The 12,207-nt window shown below is 37.7% G+C and overlaps 1 protein-coding gene across 3 annotated transcripts in view; it reads left to right on the top strand.

The window, feature by feature from the left end:
* The first annotated feature begins 332 nt into the window (after positions 1-332).
* The window catches only part of LOC149078486 (sorting nexin-13-like), a 42,367-nt gene continuing 30,492 nt past the window's right edge, over positions 333-12,207 (top strand). Inside the window, exons 1-7 of one of the 3 annotated variants that reach the window (XM_089240600.1) lie at positions 333-568; positions 3,117-3,229; positions 5,301-5,403; positions 7,017-7,106; positions 7,504-7,625; positions 9,216-9,331; positions 11,365-11,472. In XM_089240600.1, coding sequence (XP_089096726.1) covers positions 3,120-3,229; positions 5,301-5,403; positions 7,017-7,106; positions 7,504-7,625; positions 9,216-9,331; positions 11,365-11,472 — 649 coding nt within the window. In that variant the 5' untranslated portion in view covers positions 333-568; positions 3,117-3,119. Of the gene's footprint in view, positions 569-3,116; positions 3,230-5,300; positions 5,404-7,016; positions 7,107-7,503; positions 7,626-9,215; positions 9,336-11,364; positions 11,473-12,207 lie in introns of those variants that run through there. The other 2 variants (XM_089240602.1, XM_089240601.1) reach the window with 2 other exon arrangements.

The raw sequence follows: 12,207 nt of genomic DNA, 5'->3' as shown, positions 1-12,207 counted from the left end.
TTTTCTATTCTTAATACTACACCTACATAGCGGAAATCAACCGGGCCACGGTCTTCCAAAGGTTGCGAACCACTTCCCTAAATCATATGTATGCCATCCGAGACAGTGCATTGAATGCCATTTAGAAAAATATAGAGATACTGCTGCTGCCGCCATCTTGTAATTATTCAGTGAACTGATGAAGTTCAGAAGATATTCGGCAGATGGCAGCAACACTCCGTATTCTGATAATCTTTTTTTCCTTCTTTTTCTTTACATTTCTTCGTTTCAAAATACTCCTCACAGAGGGCGACACATCTAGATATCACCCAGCTGAGTTTTCAACACCTTCGACAACGCCTTCTACCACGTTTGTTTACTTTTATATTTCGTGTCTTTATTATTTATAGGGGGTGGGAAATCCCCTAAATTTGTTTCTCGTTGTTTCTCCATTCGTTCGTTTGAATTATGATTAATTGCTCCCATTATTGGACTTGCATTCATCAGTCATTGAGCTGAATACTTCAAGAGTGAGATGAAAGTACCACAGAGTTTATGATGGCGTAGAAAGAAGAAAACTCTTATATGTGTAAAGAGTGCTTATTTATTTATTTTTACATTATTATCATGCCTGTCTCATGTTTGCAAGTAAAATGCCATGCGAATTTCTAATTATACAGTGGCGATATTAGCTGGTTTATTTCATGTACTATTTGCGAGATAAGTATAGGGGGAGGATTGATGTTTATATATATATATTTTATATAGGAGTGACTACAGGCATAAAAAAAATTATTGTTTCGCCACCCTTCTCCCATTCCAGGCTGAATTTCTTGAACACTCATTCCTCGAATTCGCCTCCCTGTGCTATAAACACTTGCCCCCACACCTCCAATCCTGTAAATACGCTTGCTTGCTTGCCACCTGGCAGTCGAGTGGTTAGGGAATCAGCTTCTCACTGTGCAGGTCTGGGTTCGAATCCCGGTTCGGGCATGGATGTTTACTAACACTAACAAATTCCCTGGACGGATCATGCTGATCCCTTGGGACTACGTGAGGATCACGTTATTATTATTGTGTCTCTAAGGGCGGTATTCACAGACATGGTTTAAACCTGTAGTTACAATTTTTGGATAAGAGATCAACATAGATTGGTTAAAACCCTGAATTTAACCAATCCGTGTCGATCTCTTATCAAAAAATTGTGACTACAGGTTTAAACCATGTCTGTGAATACCGCCCTAAGTCTCATTCTTTTTGGTCACTCACATGTTTGCGTGCTTCCCCAGCACGTACATGCCACTACACTCTTTAGCAGGGTCGCAATTAAATGCTTGGTCAGCCAGAGCAAACATGCTTTTTTTGTGCCCCCCACTCGTAATGTTGAAAGAGATGTTAAAAAGTCTAATTTTTACGCCCCCCCCCCCTTCCTTGGTCGACACCTGGGGCACAAGACCGTCTGCTTCCCCCTCTCCCAGTTGCAGCCTTGCTCTTTACCTGGTCCCTCGATTTCTATGTTGCTCTTTTGATGACTCCCAATCAGGGTACGTGAACGAGTCTGTTCCCCAGGCACCGTCCCAGAGTGGGGGGGGGGGTGTCAATTTGCCCCTTCAACAGGGCCGCAACTAGATGCTTAGTCACCCAGCACAAATGCACATTTTGGCACCCCTATTGTAATGTTGAAGGAGAGGTTTGAGAATAAAATTTGCGCCCCCTCTGGTCCAGCGCTCGAGGCATGAGAACCGCCTGCTCTCCTTAGTTGCGGCCCTGCCCTTCAACATTACAAGGGAGGGGCCAAAATGGCTGCTTCCCCTGGCTGACCAAGCATCTAGGCTAATTGTCACCCATGTACATGCTTGCACACACTCTAGGGAGTACATGCATGAGCCAACCGAGGCACTGCTGTTGAGAAGGGGCACAAGATCTCACAAAAATGAGGTGTAGGTGAAATTTTTGAGAGTTAGCATGTAAACATGCCTGGTAGAGCCTAAAAAAATCACTTGTCCTGGGGGGGGGGGCCATGATACTCTTAAGCTGGCCCTGGCTCTAAGTCATTCTTTTTATCGCTAAATTGACCTGATCCCTTGATTTGTAGGCCACTCATTTGGCCATTCACATTCTTGCATACACTCTAGTTCATGCTTTTGATCGCTGTCTGTCGGAGGAGGATTTATGGTTTTTACCACCCCCTTCTCTCTCATCCTATTCTGATTTTCTTGACCACTCGTTCCTTGAATTCACTACCTATACTATAATCCGCTTGTCCCTCCTCCCCCCCATAACTATACCTGTTCCTGCATCACTCTTTTGGTCACTCACATAGTTGTGGTTATTCTTATGCTCACACACACTCTACGTCACTCTTTTGGTTGCTGACTGGCCTTGTCCCTCGCTCCGTATGTCACTCTCATGGTTGCACACGCTATATGTCACTCTTTTGTTCACTCACATGCTTCCGAACTCTCTAGGTCACTCGTTTTATCATTCTGATCTGATCCCCGCTCTCCACGTAGAGGCAGGTCTATGGTTTTACTATCTATGGGCTATATAAATTTTGGTGTAACCCTTCTTTCATTCTGCTAATTTTCTTGACTGTTCATTCCTCAAATTTTCCAAACTTCCCCCCCCCCCCTGCACTATCGCCCGTTAAGCCCCTACCTCTTACGCCACTGCTCACTGGCTTGGTGACTGTCTCTCCAGGTCATTCTTTTGGCCATTTACTTGCTTCTAAACTGTGTCATTTGGTCATTCACCAATTTACTCCCCCCACTCTCTGGGCAGAGATATATCTATGGTGGGCTATACTGTCTTAATAAAACAGACACCCTTGGGACCGAAACTTTTGTCAGCCAGTGAGAAGTGTTTTTATTGGACAGTAAAAGCTCTGAATTGGATACTAAAGCTCATTAAAATGTTTTGCAAAGAGTGCCCCATCAACAAGAGGTGTCCTCTGATGATAAGTGTTCATTACGGGAGGCCCCACTGTGCGAAAATTTTATTGCCCTTCTCAAATTCTGCTAATTTTTTCCATTGCTCATTCCTCAAATCTGCCGTCCCCCTCCCCCCATCTTTACACATGCCACTGGAAGCGACAATAGAATATCATTAATTAATAAAGCTTTTATTATTAATTACAGGTTATGGCTTCCATTCTATTGTGGGTTATTCTCGGTTGGTTGCTGTGTGTTGTGACCTTTGGATTTTGGTTTTGCACTTATGTTGTCATGGCCATTGCCTTGTTGCTTTCGGGGTAAGTGGAGATTATTTTCTTAATCGTTATATCTGTTACAGTAACTTTTATAAATCTGGTTATTATAAATAAATGTCATCCATTTTTGTAATGTTAATAAATTTCACTATATTTATCACTTTTACCTGCAATTATACATAGTAGCTAAGCATCATTAGTAAACATGACAAATCACACTAAATTCATCACATTTGTGTGGTTACTATGCGTAATGGCTAATTCATATTGGTAAATATGATGAATTGGTCCTATTGCAGTTGTTAAATGAAGTTGTCATCATCTAAAATCTGCCCCAACACAGTTATCAAGTAATTAATGCTCATTCGATAGGCCTAATATGAGTTCTCGCCTACTGGTGAATGCACATAGTGCCTGTGTTATAAAAAAAACACACTAATTCCTATTGAACTTATCTATTTAATCGCTTACCAACTAAATCCATGTAAACGTCCCTTATGTTTACATTCTAAAGTACTTGACAACTTGATATGTAGTTAACTACTGAATTACTTAACCCATGTAAATGGGTCTTTGCAGACTCAATAATTTGTGAATTACATTATTTAAGAAACCATTTTGCCGCTGTGGTGGTCGAGTGGTTATAGTGCGGACTCGTGATGCGAGGATCCGGGTTCGAACCCCACAGTGGTGGTCGGCTGAAGTTGGTTTTCTGTGGTTCCCAACTTCAAGGCGCAAATGCGAGCCGATCTCCCGTTAAAAAGTCTCGCCACAGAGAGCAACAGTCCTACAACGGTAAATCATTCAACCATAACACTTCACTCATAGTTAGAAAAACTGGGGGCAGATGACAGCACTACACATAACAAGCATTACACATAAACAAACTTTACGTCAGGTTGCACTACACGTACACGCACATTCCCGCATGTACCGATTCGTTGGGGGGTTCCGCGGGGGGGGGGTGCATTTGGGGTGTAGCAGTAGTAGGTAGGGCCTCCAAAAAATGGCTCGGGGATCCATGATGTTCTTAAGTCAGCCACCTCGTTGGGCAATTTGCCTGTTGTGGCGTCGTATTTGTATTTGTATTTAACAATCAAGAACCCATAGAGCCTTGGGGGGTGAGGGAAGCCCAGGTTAGCGTTTAATTTTAGCTAATAGGCCTATTAATAAGGGTAAGATTGTAGCAGGTCTCTGCAACTAGACTGGGGCAACCTGGGCAATGCCCTGGGGTCCCAAAACCCTCTTTTTCCAGTGCATGACCCTATTAAGGTTCCCAAGAATAAAGGTCTGCCTCAGGGTCCCCTGGGAATGCATGCTATGGCCTTGGTTTATAGGAGCTCCAGTGGCCACTGTCTTATGAGCGAACTTTCCCAGGGCTAGAAGGGAGCATCCTTTTTCCATTCTTTTTCATATACCGTAAAATGGGGTGAATAGGAACAGTTTTCAACTTCGAATGTAAAAAACAATATAAAATATTTTGCGAAATGAAAGAATTCTAGCTAATCTTTTTAATTTGTTTTCTTTGTATCTGCAAAGAAAACAAAGTTCTAAAGTTAACTTAAGTACGTTTAAAAAACAAAAAAAACCATGGTGTTTATATGTCATTTTTAATGGCGTTGTTTACACTCTTGTAAACATGAAAGCAGTGATGTCAACAACACAGAAAATTTTATTTCCCAACCTATAATCATGTTAGCCAACTGAAAAAAAATTGGGTATGGAAAATTATTATGTGAATACAATGGGGGAATATGTGTTTGTGCTTTTACAAAGTTTCGTTCCTATTCACCCCATTTTATGGTACCATTTTTGAGTCGTTCAGATTAATAAGGCGTTCCTATTAACAGGATTCTAGATATTAATATAGGACTGTTCAGTTTCTTAAAACTGGTCATTTGTAGCTATTATATGTCACCATGATATATATATTCATGAACTCAATTGTGACTCCCTCCCAAATAGCACCCAAAATCCTTCCAACATATCGTCAACTGGAGGTTTTTTCTCCCTACAAGCTATATCTTGCGAATTGCTCAAATAACGACTGATAATTATTTTGCTTAGATAATGAAGTGTAATTGATTTCTGTTCTGTATGTGATTGTTTGAAGATTCGTAACATTTCTGTTGATGAAAGTTGAAGTTCGTGATGGGACCACTAAAAGATGCGCAAGTTGTAGAAAGTCACACGTTGCATCGTCAGGTATTCCTAAGGTAGTCTTTCTTTTTTCTCTCCAGTCCCTTGACCATTGTTATAATATACATATATATATAACTGTTAAAACGGCTTATCTGTATTTAATACTGTTTTTCTTACTTTTTCAAATTCAAATATCTCAGTGAATATTGCATTAGAAAAGTGGAATTTTTTTTTTGGTGGCATCAGTAGATAAGGCAACAACATTCCAATTTGGTTTTTGGACACAGGGTGTCCATATAAAAAGTTAATTGTTTTTAATTTTAATAACTATTCAACCCCTTGGATCTTGGACTGGTACAGTACTACACGTTATTTGGATACTCTTTCTAATTGGAAGTATAACTCTAGGATCAACAATTTGCCAGTAAGATGCCATACACCCTGTTACCTTATCGCCCTGTATATACAGTGTCCACTGCAAGACCCAATGCATGCATTATCTCATTAACCGTTTGTCGTAGAGTTGTGGTTCCAATTTTAAATAATGCTCAAATGTGTTCTCAGGAATCACTCTGTACCAGTTTCGGGAATGAAAATACAATGTCATGAAATAAAAAATCTTGGTTTCATTTATGGTCTCCGTCCTTGTCATGAGCATACCCGAGACTGACTCTCGTCCCTGCTCTTTGGCAGAGAGAGAGTATTGTTTTTGCTGAGGGTGGTCGCGTTTCAAACTCTCTCTCTTGGAATGGGAAAGGGCCAAGCTTCAATGGAGCAAAATGGGTGAGTGATCAAATTTATATTCTGTTTGTGAGAGAGAGAAAGAGCACCGGTATCTTGAAATATTAATAAATAATGTTTAGTTAGTAGTGTGTTAATCGAATAGTATGATTGATATAACTTGAGTGTTTAGATATCATAAATAAACTCCTCGAAGTGTGTAAAGAAATCTGTGCATTATGTCTTGGCAGTAACTTTTAATTTGAATATCTAGTAATGGTTCCTTGAAAAAGCATCTCTGACATCCTCTATCTTCCCAGTCGAAAGTTGTTATCCTATCTCTCTTGAGGCCAACAAAATAATTTCATGTTTCTAAGTGTAATATTGGCTGCAATATTTGAGTAAAAAAAAAAGAAAATTTGGGGGAAAACTGAATAAATGAGGGAAAAGAGCTTTGCTTGTTAGTTTATGCTGTTCTTCCCCTTTTTCTCTCATTTTTGAATTCAAATAGCTCAGCAAATATTGCACTTAAAAACATTAAATTGTTTTTGTTGGTCTCAGGAGAGACAGCTCTCTCTCCTGAGAATCCCAGGATAACCACTTTCTCAGCCACCTCGTTGGGCATTTTGCCTGTTGTGGCGTTGTATTTGTATTTGAATCATGTAAAAATGTAGTTTTTTTCATGACACTGTATTTTCACTCTGGAAACTGGTACAGAGTGATTCCTAAGCATGTTTTGAGCACTTTTTAAACTGTAACCATACCTCTCCGACAAACAGTTGATGAGATAAAAACCACATTAGGACTTACGGGGGCACTCTGTATATCATTATATACAAATGCATATTGCTTATATTTTTTTTTCCAGCTGTTAATAGTTCAGTTCTGATTCACATTTTTCATTAGCAATGTTCGTTACATTCAAATCATTCACCAGTTCTAATTATATATTCTTGTTTCCTTTTAGATTGTACAGCAAGTAAAACATCCTACAAAGCAATCAAAGCTCGATCAGCGCCTTACAGGATCTGTAAAAATTGATGAGCTCCTGCAAGAGGTGATTTTTGTTTCAAACTTTTCTGGTCAAATTTTCAACTTTGCACCATTTGGGGGGGGGGGGGGGCTATAATCATAATAATGTGATTGTCCCTTGTTATAACTGTTGAAGCATTAAAAGAAATTTATTTTGTGAGCAATTTGTTTGAAGATTTTGAAAAATGTTTCAATTTCTGACACTATTTGAAATTTGATTAAAATTTTTAATTTCTCAACACACTAGTGCTTTCACATGTTGTTGAGGATAGAAAATAATCTTATAATGTTCATGATCTTGATGCTGATGTATATTTTCACAAATTGTTACGAAGTTGAGGATTTTTTTCACTGTCCAAAGTCATGATCTGAATTTTAGCATGTTTGTCTGACGCTTGACAGTTATTTTTTTTCTCTTGCAGATGTTTACATATATTTCTCGTGATTACATCAATAATTGGTATACTGAGGTTTCATCAAACAAAGAATTCATCCATCACATGCAACTATTGTTCAAAAGCATAGTGAATAGTATCTCTCGAAAGTAAGTATTAAAAAAATTATAACTATGCTTGTGCCCCATATATAATCGGCACAGAAAAAATTTTAACGTCACAATATTTGCAAATTTTATGTTTACTCTGAAAAAGAATCAGAATATAAGGAAAAAAACATTGTCACAGGATCCATGTTTTTTCTAAGCTATGCATCACTTCACCGTACATGCACCATGCAAACATTCCTTTGGGGAATCAACTCATGTCAAAAATTATTATGTGCTTATGTGTGCCAACATATATAAACGGACTAATAAATGAAATTAATTTACATATAAATTAGACTAATATTTTTCAAGGGTTTTTCTCTATATATAACGTATCCAAACTATTTTCTTTGGGTAACCTCAAGGGGTTGTTCTACTTTCTTCGTATGGAAAATATAGTGGTGGGAATTTAAATAGAAATTCATTTAAAAAATCTTTGCATAGGAAAAAAATTGGACATAATATAATATGTTATACTTATATTTATTTTTTCATCGTTGTAAAGGATAAACTAATGCGTCTCATTTTCAATGAAACTGTGGCAGTCTTTAAAGTATAGAACACATCTGCCCTTCATTTCTGAACATAAAAAGTCTAATTATGAATAAATGACCGAATGTCCGGCCCACCAAAATTTTTTTTGTCCCACTCTTAAAAAAATCTGTCCACCACTGGGTTGAGCCAATTTTTTTCTTTCTTCACTACTTTTTCCGCTTTTTATGACTTATAATTCCTTCGAATGCATTGTTTTTGTGTTTTCTCTGGATGAGCACTCATTTTGCAACGTTTTCTGAACAAAATCCCCTTTTGTCTCTTTTCAATTATAGTTAATAACTCTATTATATCTAAGTTAAATTGATTTCACACAAAAAATAAAGTGTTTGTGGTCCTTGCAAGATATATTCCAGGGCCACCGTTACCAGATGCTGCGCCTGAAGATAAAATGATCTATGACTTTTTGGAGTAATAAATGATTCTGGTTTATTTGTTTCATTATCTAGAATGTTCATTGCCATTTTTATGGTCGAAACACAGCTACCTTGTTCAATGGTGTCCGAAGTGGGGTTGCCGTGGGTGCTTCAGCACCCATGGAAATTTGTGTAGCACCCCCAGAACTTGTCCAGAAATCTAAATTTTCCACATGAAACTTGGGATGAGCACCTACATGTTCCTAAAACTTCTGAAGCCCTTGATCTTGTTTTGTTGTTGAAAAAAATTGTCTTTATTTTTCTATTTATATAATCCCACTTATAAAGGCTCCACTTCAAGTGTGGGGGGCCACACCTGTCACACAGCCCTGAGGACACCTCTGGACAATTTAATGGAACATTAAATATGTGTCTGAAATTTCTTTGCTGCAGTTTTTTGAAGTGTATGTATAGTGTAAAAAATATATTATAAAAACAATTGGTCCAGTGTCCCAGGATCAGAGTTTTGCCCTGTGTGGGCTATGACATCATCTGATGGCCTCTTGAGATTGTCATCAGTCAGCTATATATATTGGACTGAATTGTATATGTAATACAATGTAATTATGTATAAAAATATATTTTTATGTGGCGTATAATTTTCTCTTTTTTATTTTTAAAGTGCAATAGAAGTTGATTGGGTGTCATTATTTACGAAGCAGCTGACAGATGAGTTTGCATCGCACATACGTTTGCACCGACAAGCAGAGAAAGCTCTGAGGAAGGCTCAAAAGGAACGTAGGTATAAAAAACTTAGTCAAACTAAACATGTTAGACATTGAGAAGAAGTTCAAACTTCATTTAAAACTAAAAAGCGTGAAGTTATCTATATTATTTTAAGTGCAAATACACCATTCTTAGTTAAAATTTTTACATCTCATGTTTTATTATTCTGATACAGTGATACATCTTATTAACCGACATCCATTTATACAAGGATGACGTCACTCTCCGCTACCATATGAAGATTTTTAGCAACATGCTGTTGCGAAGATATATTTCGGAAAGAGAGAAAATTCAACTGCCCCTGCGGGGCACACGTCCTTTCACTTTCCGGGTGAACGCCTTAGACCACTAGACTACAGAGGCACAGAATCTCTCAATCTTTCCTTGGAGCTCGTGTACACTGAAAGGGACCGTACATGGATGGCCGGACCAGACTCAAGCCAAGCTCACAACTGCTGACGTTGCCACCAGATGGTGACTTATACAATGATTGTATTGAGAGATTCTGTGCCTCTGTAGTCCAGTGGTCTAGGGCGTTCACCCGGAAAGTGAAAGGACGTGGGTTCGATTCTCCGCAGGGGCACTTGAATTTTCTCTCTTTCCGAAATATATCTTCGCAACAGCCAGTTGTTAAAAACCTTCGGACATCCATTTAACCAAAAATTTTGTATACCAATTAGGAATGCCCATTAAGTAGTGAAATACATTGAAGCTCTTTTTCCACGAGATTCAAATAGTGTGTCAAAGGGATTGTCTGCTAACAGTTACAATTACCAGTTGTTCTAATTTTTAATGTCATATTTAGGATTCCACCTTGTTCTCTTGTTTTCAGGTTTACTGAATAATTTTTCTTACTTTGAAAAAAAAAACAGCATTGTGAAGCAGATAGCACCCATCTTTGTGTGTGCCTTCATGTTGTTTTTTTAAATATATTTTGTCAATCTTCATCAAAGTTCACAGAAAACAAAAACTGGCAGTGTCTCTAAGTAGGATTAATGCTCTTATAGTCGTGCCCCCCCCCCCTTTTCCAGGCTGATACAAAAAAATACACAGTGCAGAAAATGCTCTGAATAAACAAAACATCGCCCATCTTAAGAATAGTACTGTTTATTCAATATCAGTGATTGGAAAAACAGTACTTCTTCCATTCAGAATTGAAAAAAAAATGGGATTAATAGTGTTGCAAAAAAAAAAAACCACTAGGTTCACCCATTGAGATGTCTTTAAAACATGAGATGAGTATGACAAAATAATACAATTAGTATGTGATAGGCCCAGGTATGCACCCAGAGGAAGGAGGAGGGCTATAAAAAAATAATAAACATGGAGGTTTTATTTTGGATAGAAAACCATCGTTGCTCTTTGGCAGTATACTGGTGCCATCTGTTCTGAACATAGATGATGTTGCCAATGGCTCTTTCAAGGCATCTTTATTCCAAAGTTTTTAGAATCTTTTAACCCTATTTGACACTGAGTTTCTCTTATGGGAGGTTTTAATTATATTTATAGTAATTTACAAATTTGCATAAAATTGTAGAGAGAAAGAGAGATTTTTAATTAGCTTCACGCTTGTGTATTAGGTCCAGATTTCTGCATGGGCAAGAGGAGCATTTGCCCAGGGCCCTAAATGTGTTTGTTAACCAGCCAAATGTTATTGACTCTCTGTCCGGAGAGTCTCTGATGCCTGCTTTGCAAAGGGCTCTGTCAAGTTAAAATCTGGTGCTGTTACTGTAAGCAGGGCCATCTTAAGACCATCATGGGCCAAGTGATTTTTCTGAGGCCCTACCAGGCAAGTTCTTGAAAATTTCAACCGGATCTCATTTTTGTGAGGTCCTTTTTCTCTTGAGGTCGTGCCCGGGTGGGGTCCATGCCTTAAGACGACACTGACTGTAAGTAATGTTTTTTAAAGGAAAGTATAAAAGGAGGTTGAAAATGTGTCGTACACAAAGCTTAAGTCTTTTCTTTTTCATACAAGTTTTTTGGTATATGTATGTTCTTTGTTCTATGATAAACATTAATTTTTAAATATTGCTTGTATTCTGAAGATTCAGAGAAATATCCAGATTTAGAGTCGGCTTTCTTTGATTTTGAATTGGCTATGGAGAAAACACTCTGTCGTGATGATGTTTCTTTGTCTGTGGATAACGAGAAAGGTTAGTTGATTTGGAAAAATTGTTTATGGAATTTTTATTTTCATCCCTTTATTCTTCTACACTTCTTCCCCCCCCCCCCACTTATAAATTGATTCTCCCTTTCTATGGATTCTTGTTAAGTCTTTTTGAATTAGATTGTTCTGATCTTAAATAATGTCAAAATTTGTTTCTATTTGAATCCAATGGACACCTCATTTCTCAGGAATGAAAATTACTAATATTTTTTAAATATTGATTTTAATTAGCACCGAGATAAACAGATTTGATTTTTGAGGCAGGAAGGGTGTGTTAGATTTTACTAATTACAGTTGCATTACCATATGCCTGAGCTGATTTAATGGACCAAATGATGAGTGCATGTGCAGATTACTAAAGAGCAATAAATGGTAGAACTTCATTATAATGGACCCTATTATAACCAATGTCGCTTATTAGAGAGTTCAAAAAACTGTTAAATAAAGTGTATGCTTATTTTTGTCTAAGGGGATAAAATAAACATTCTGTACATCCAAGCAAGCTATTAAATGTTAATTTGCTGTGGTGTTTTGTGTAAACATGTATGATTGCGCTGTATGACTCATATTGTTTGCCAGCCAGAAATATTAAGATTAATGCTATATATATGTACACATCTTTTTCAATTCAGCCCATGCTGTTTATTTGATACATAATAAATGTGATTTTTTTCATAGCTAACTACTGTAATTTCATAGATGATTCACCCTGTATCATTAC

This window comes from Pholcus phalangioides, unplaced genomic scaffold (assembly GCF_987345545.1).
Source record: "Pholcus phalangioides strain wild (caught in Gottingen) unplaced genomic scaffold, Ppha-v1.0 ptg000013l_1, whole genome shotgun sequence".
Classification (NCBI taxonomy): domain Eukaryota; kingdom Metazoa; phylum Arthropoda; class Arachnida; order Araneae; family Pholcidae; genus Pholcus; species Pholcus phalangioides.
The sequence above is the reverse complement of the archived record's forward strand: the minus strand, read 5'-3'. Positions and strand labels throughout refer to the sequence as shown.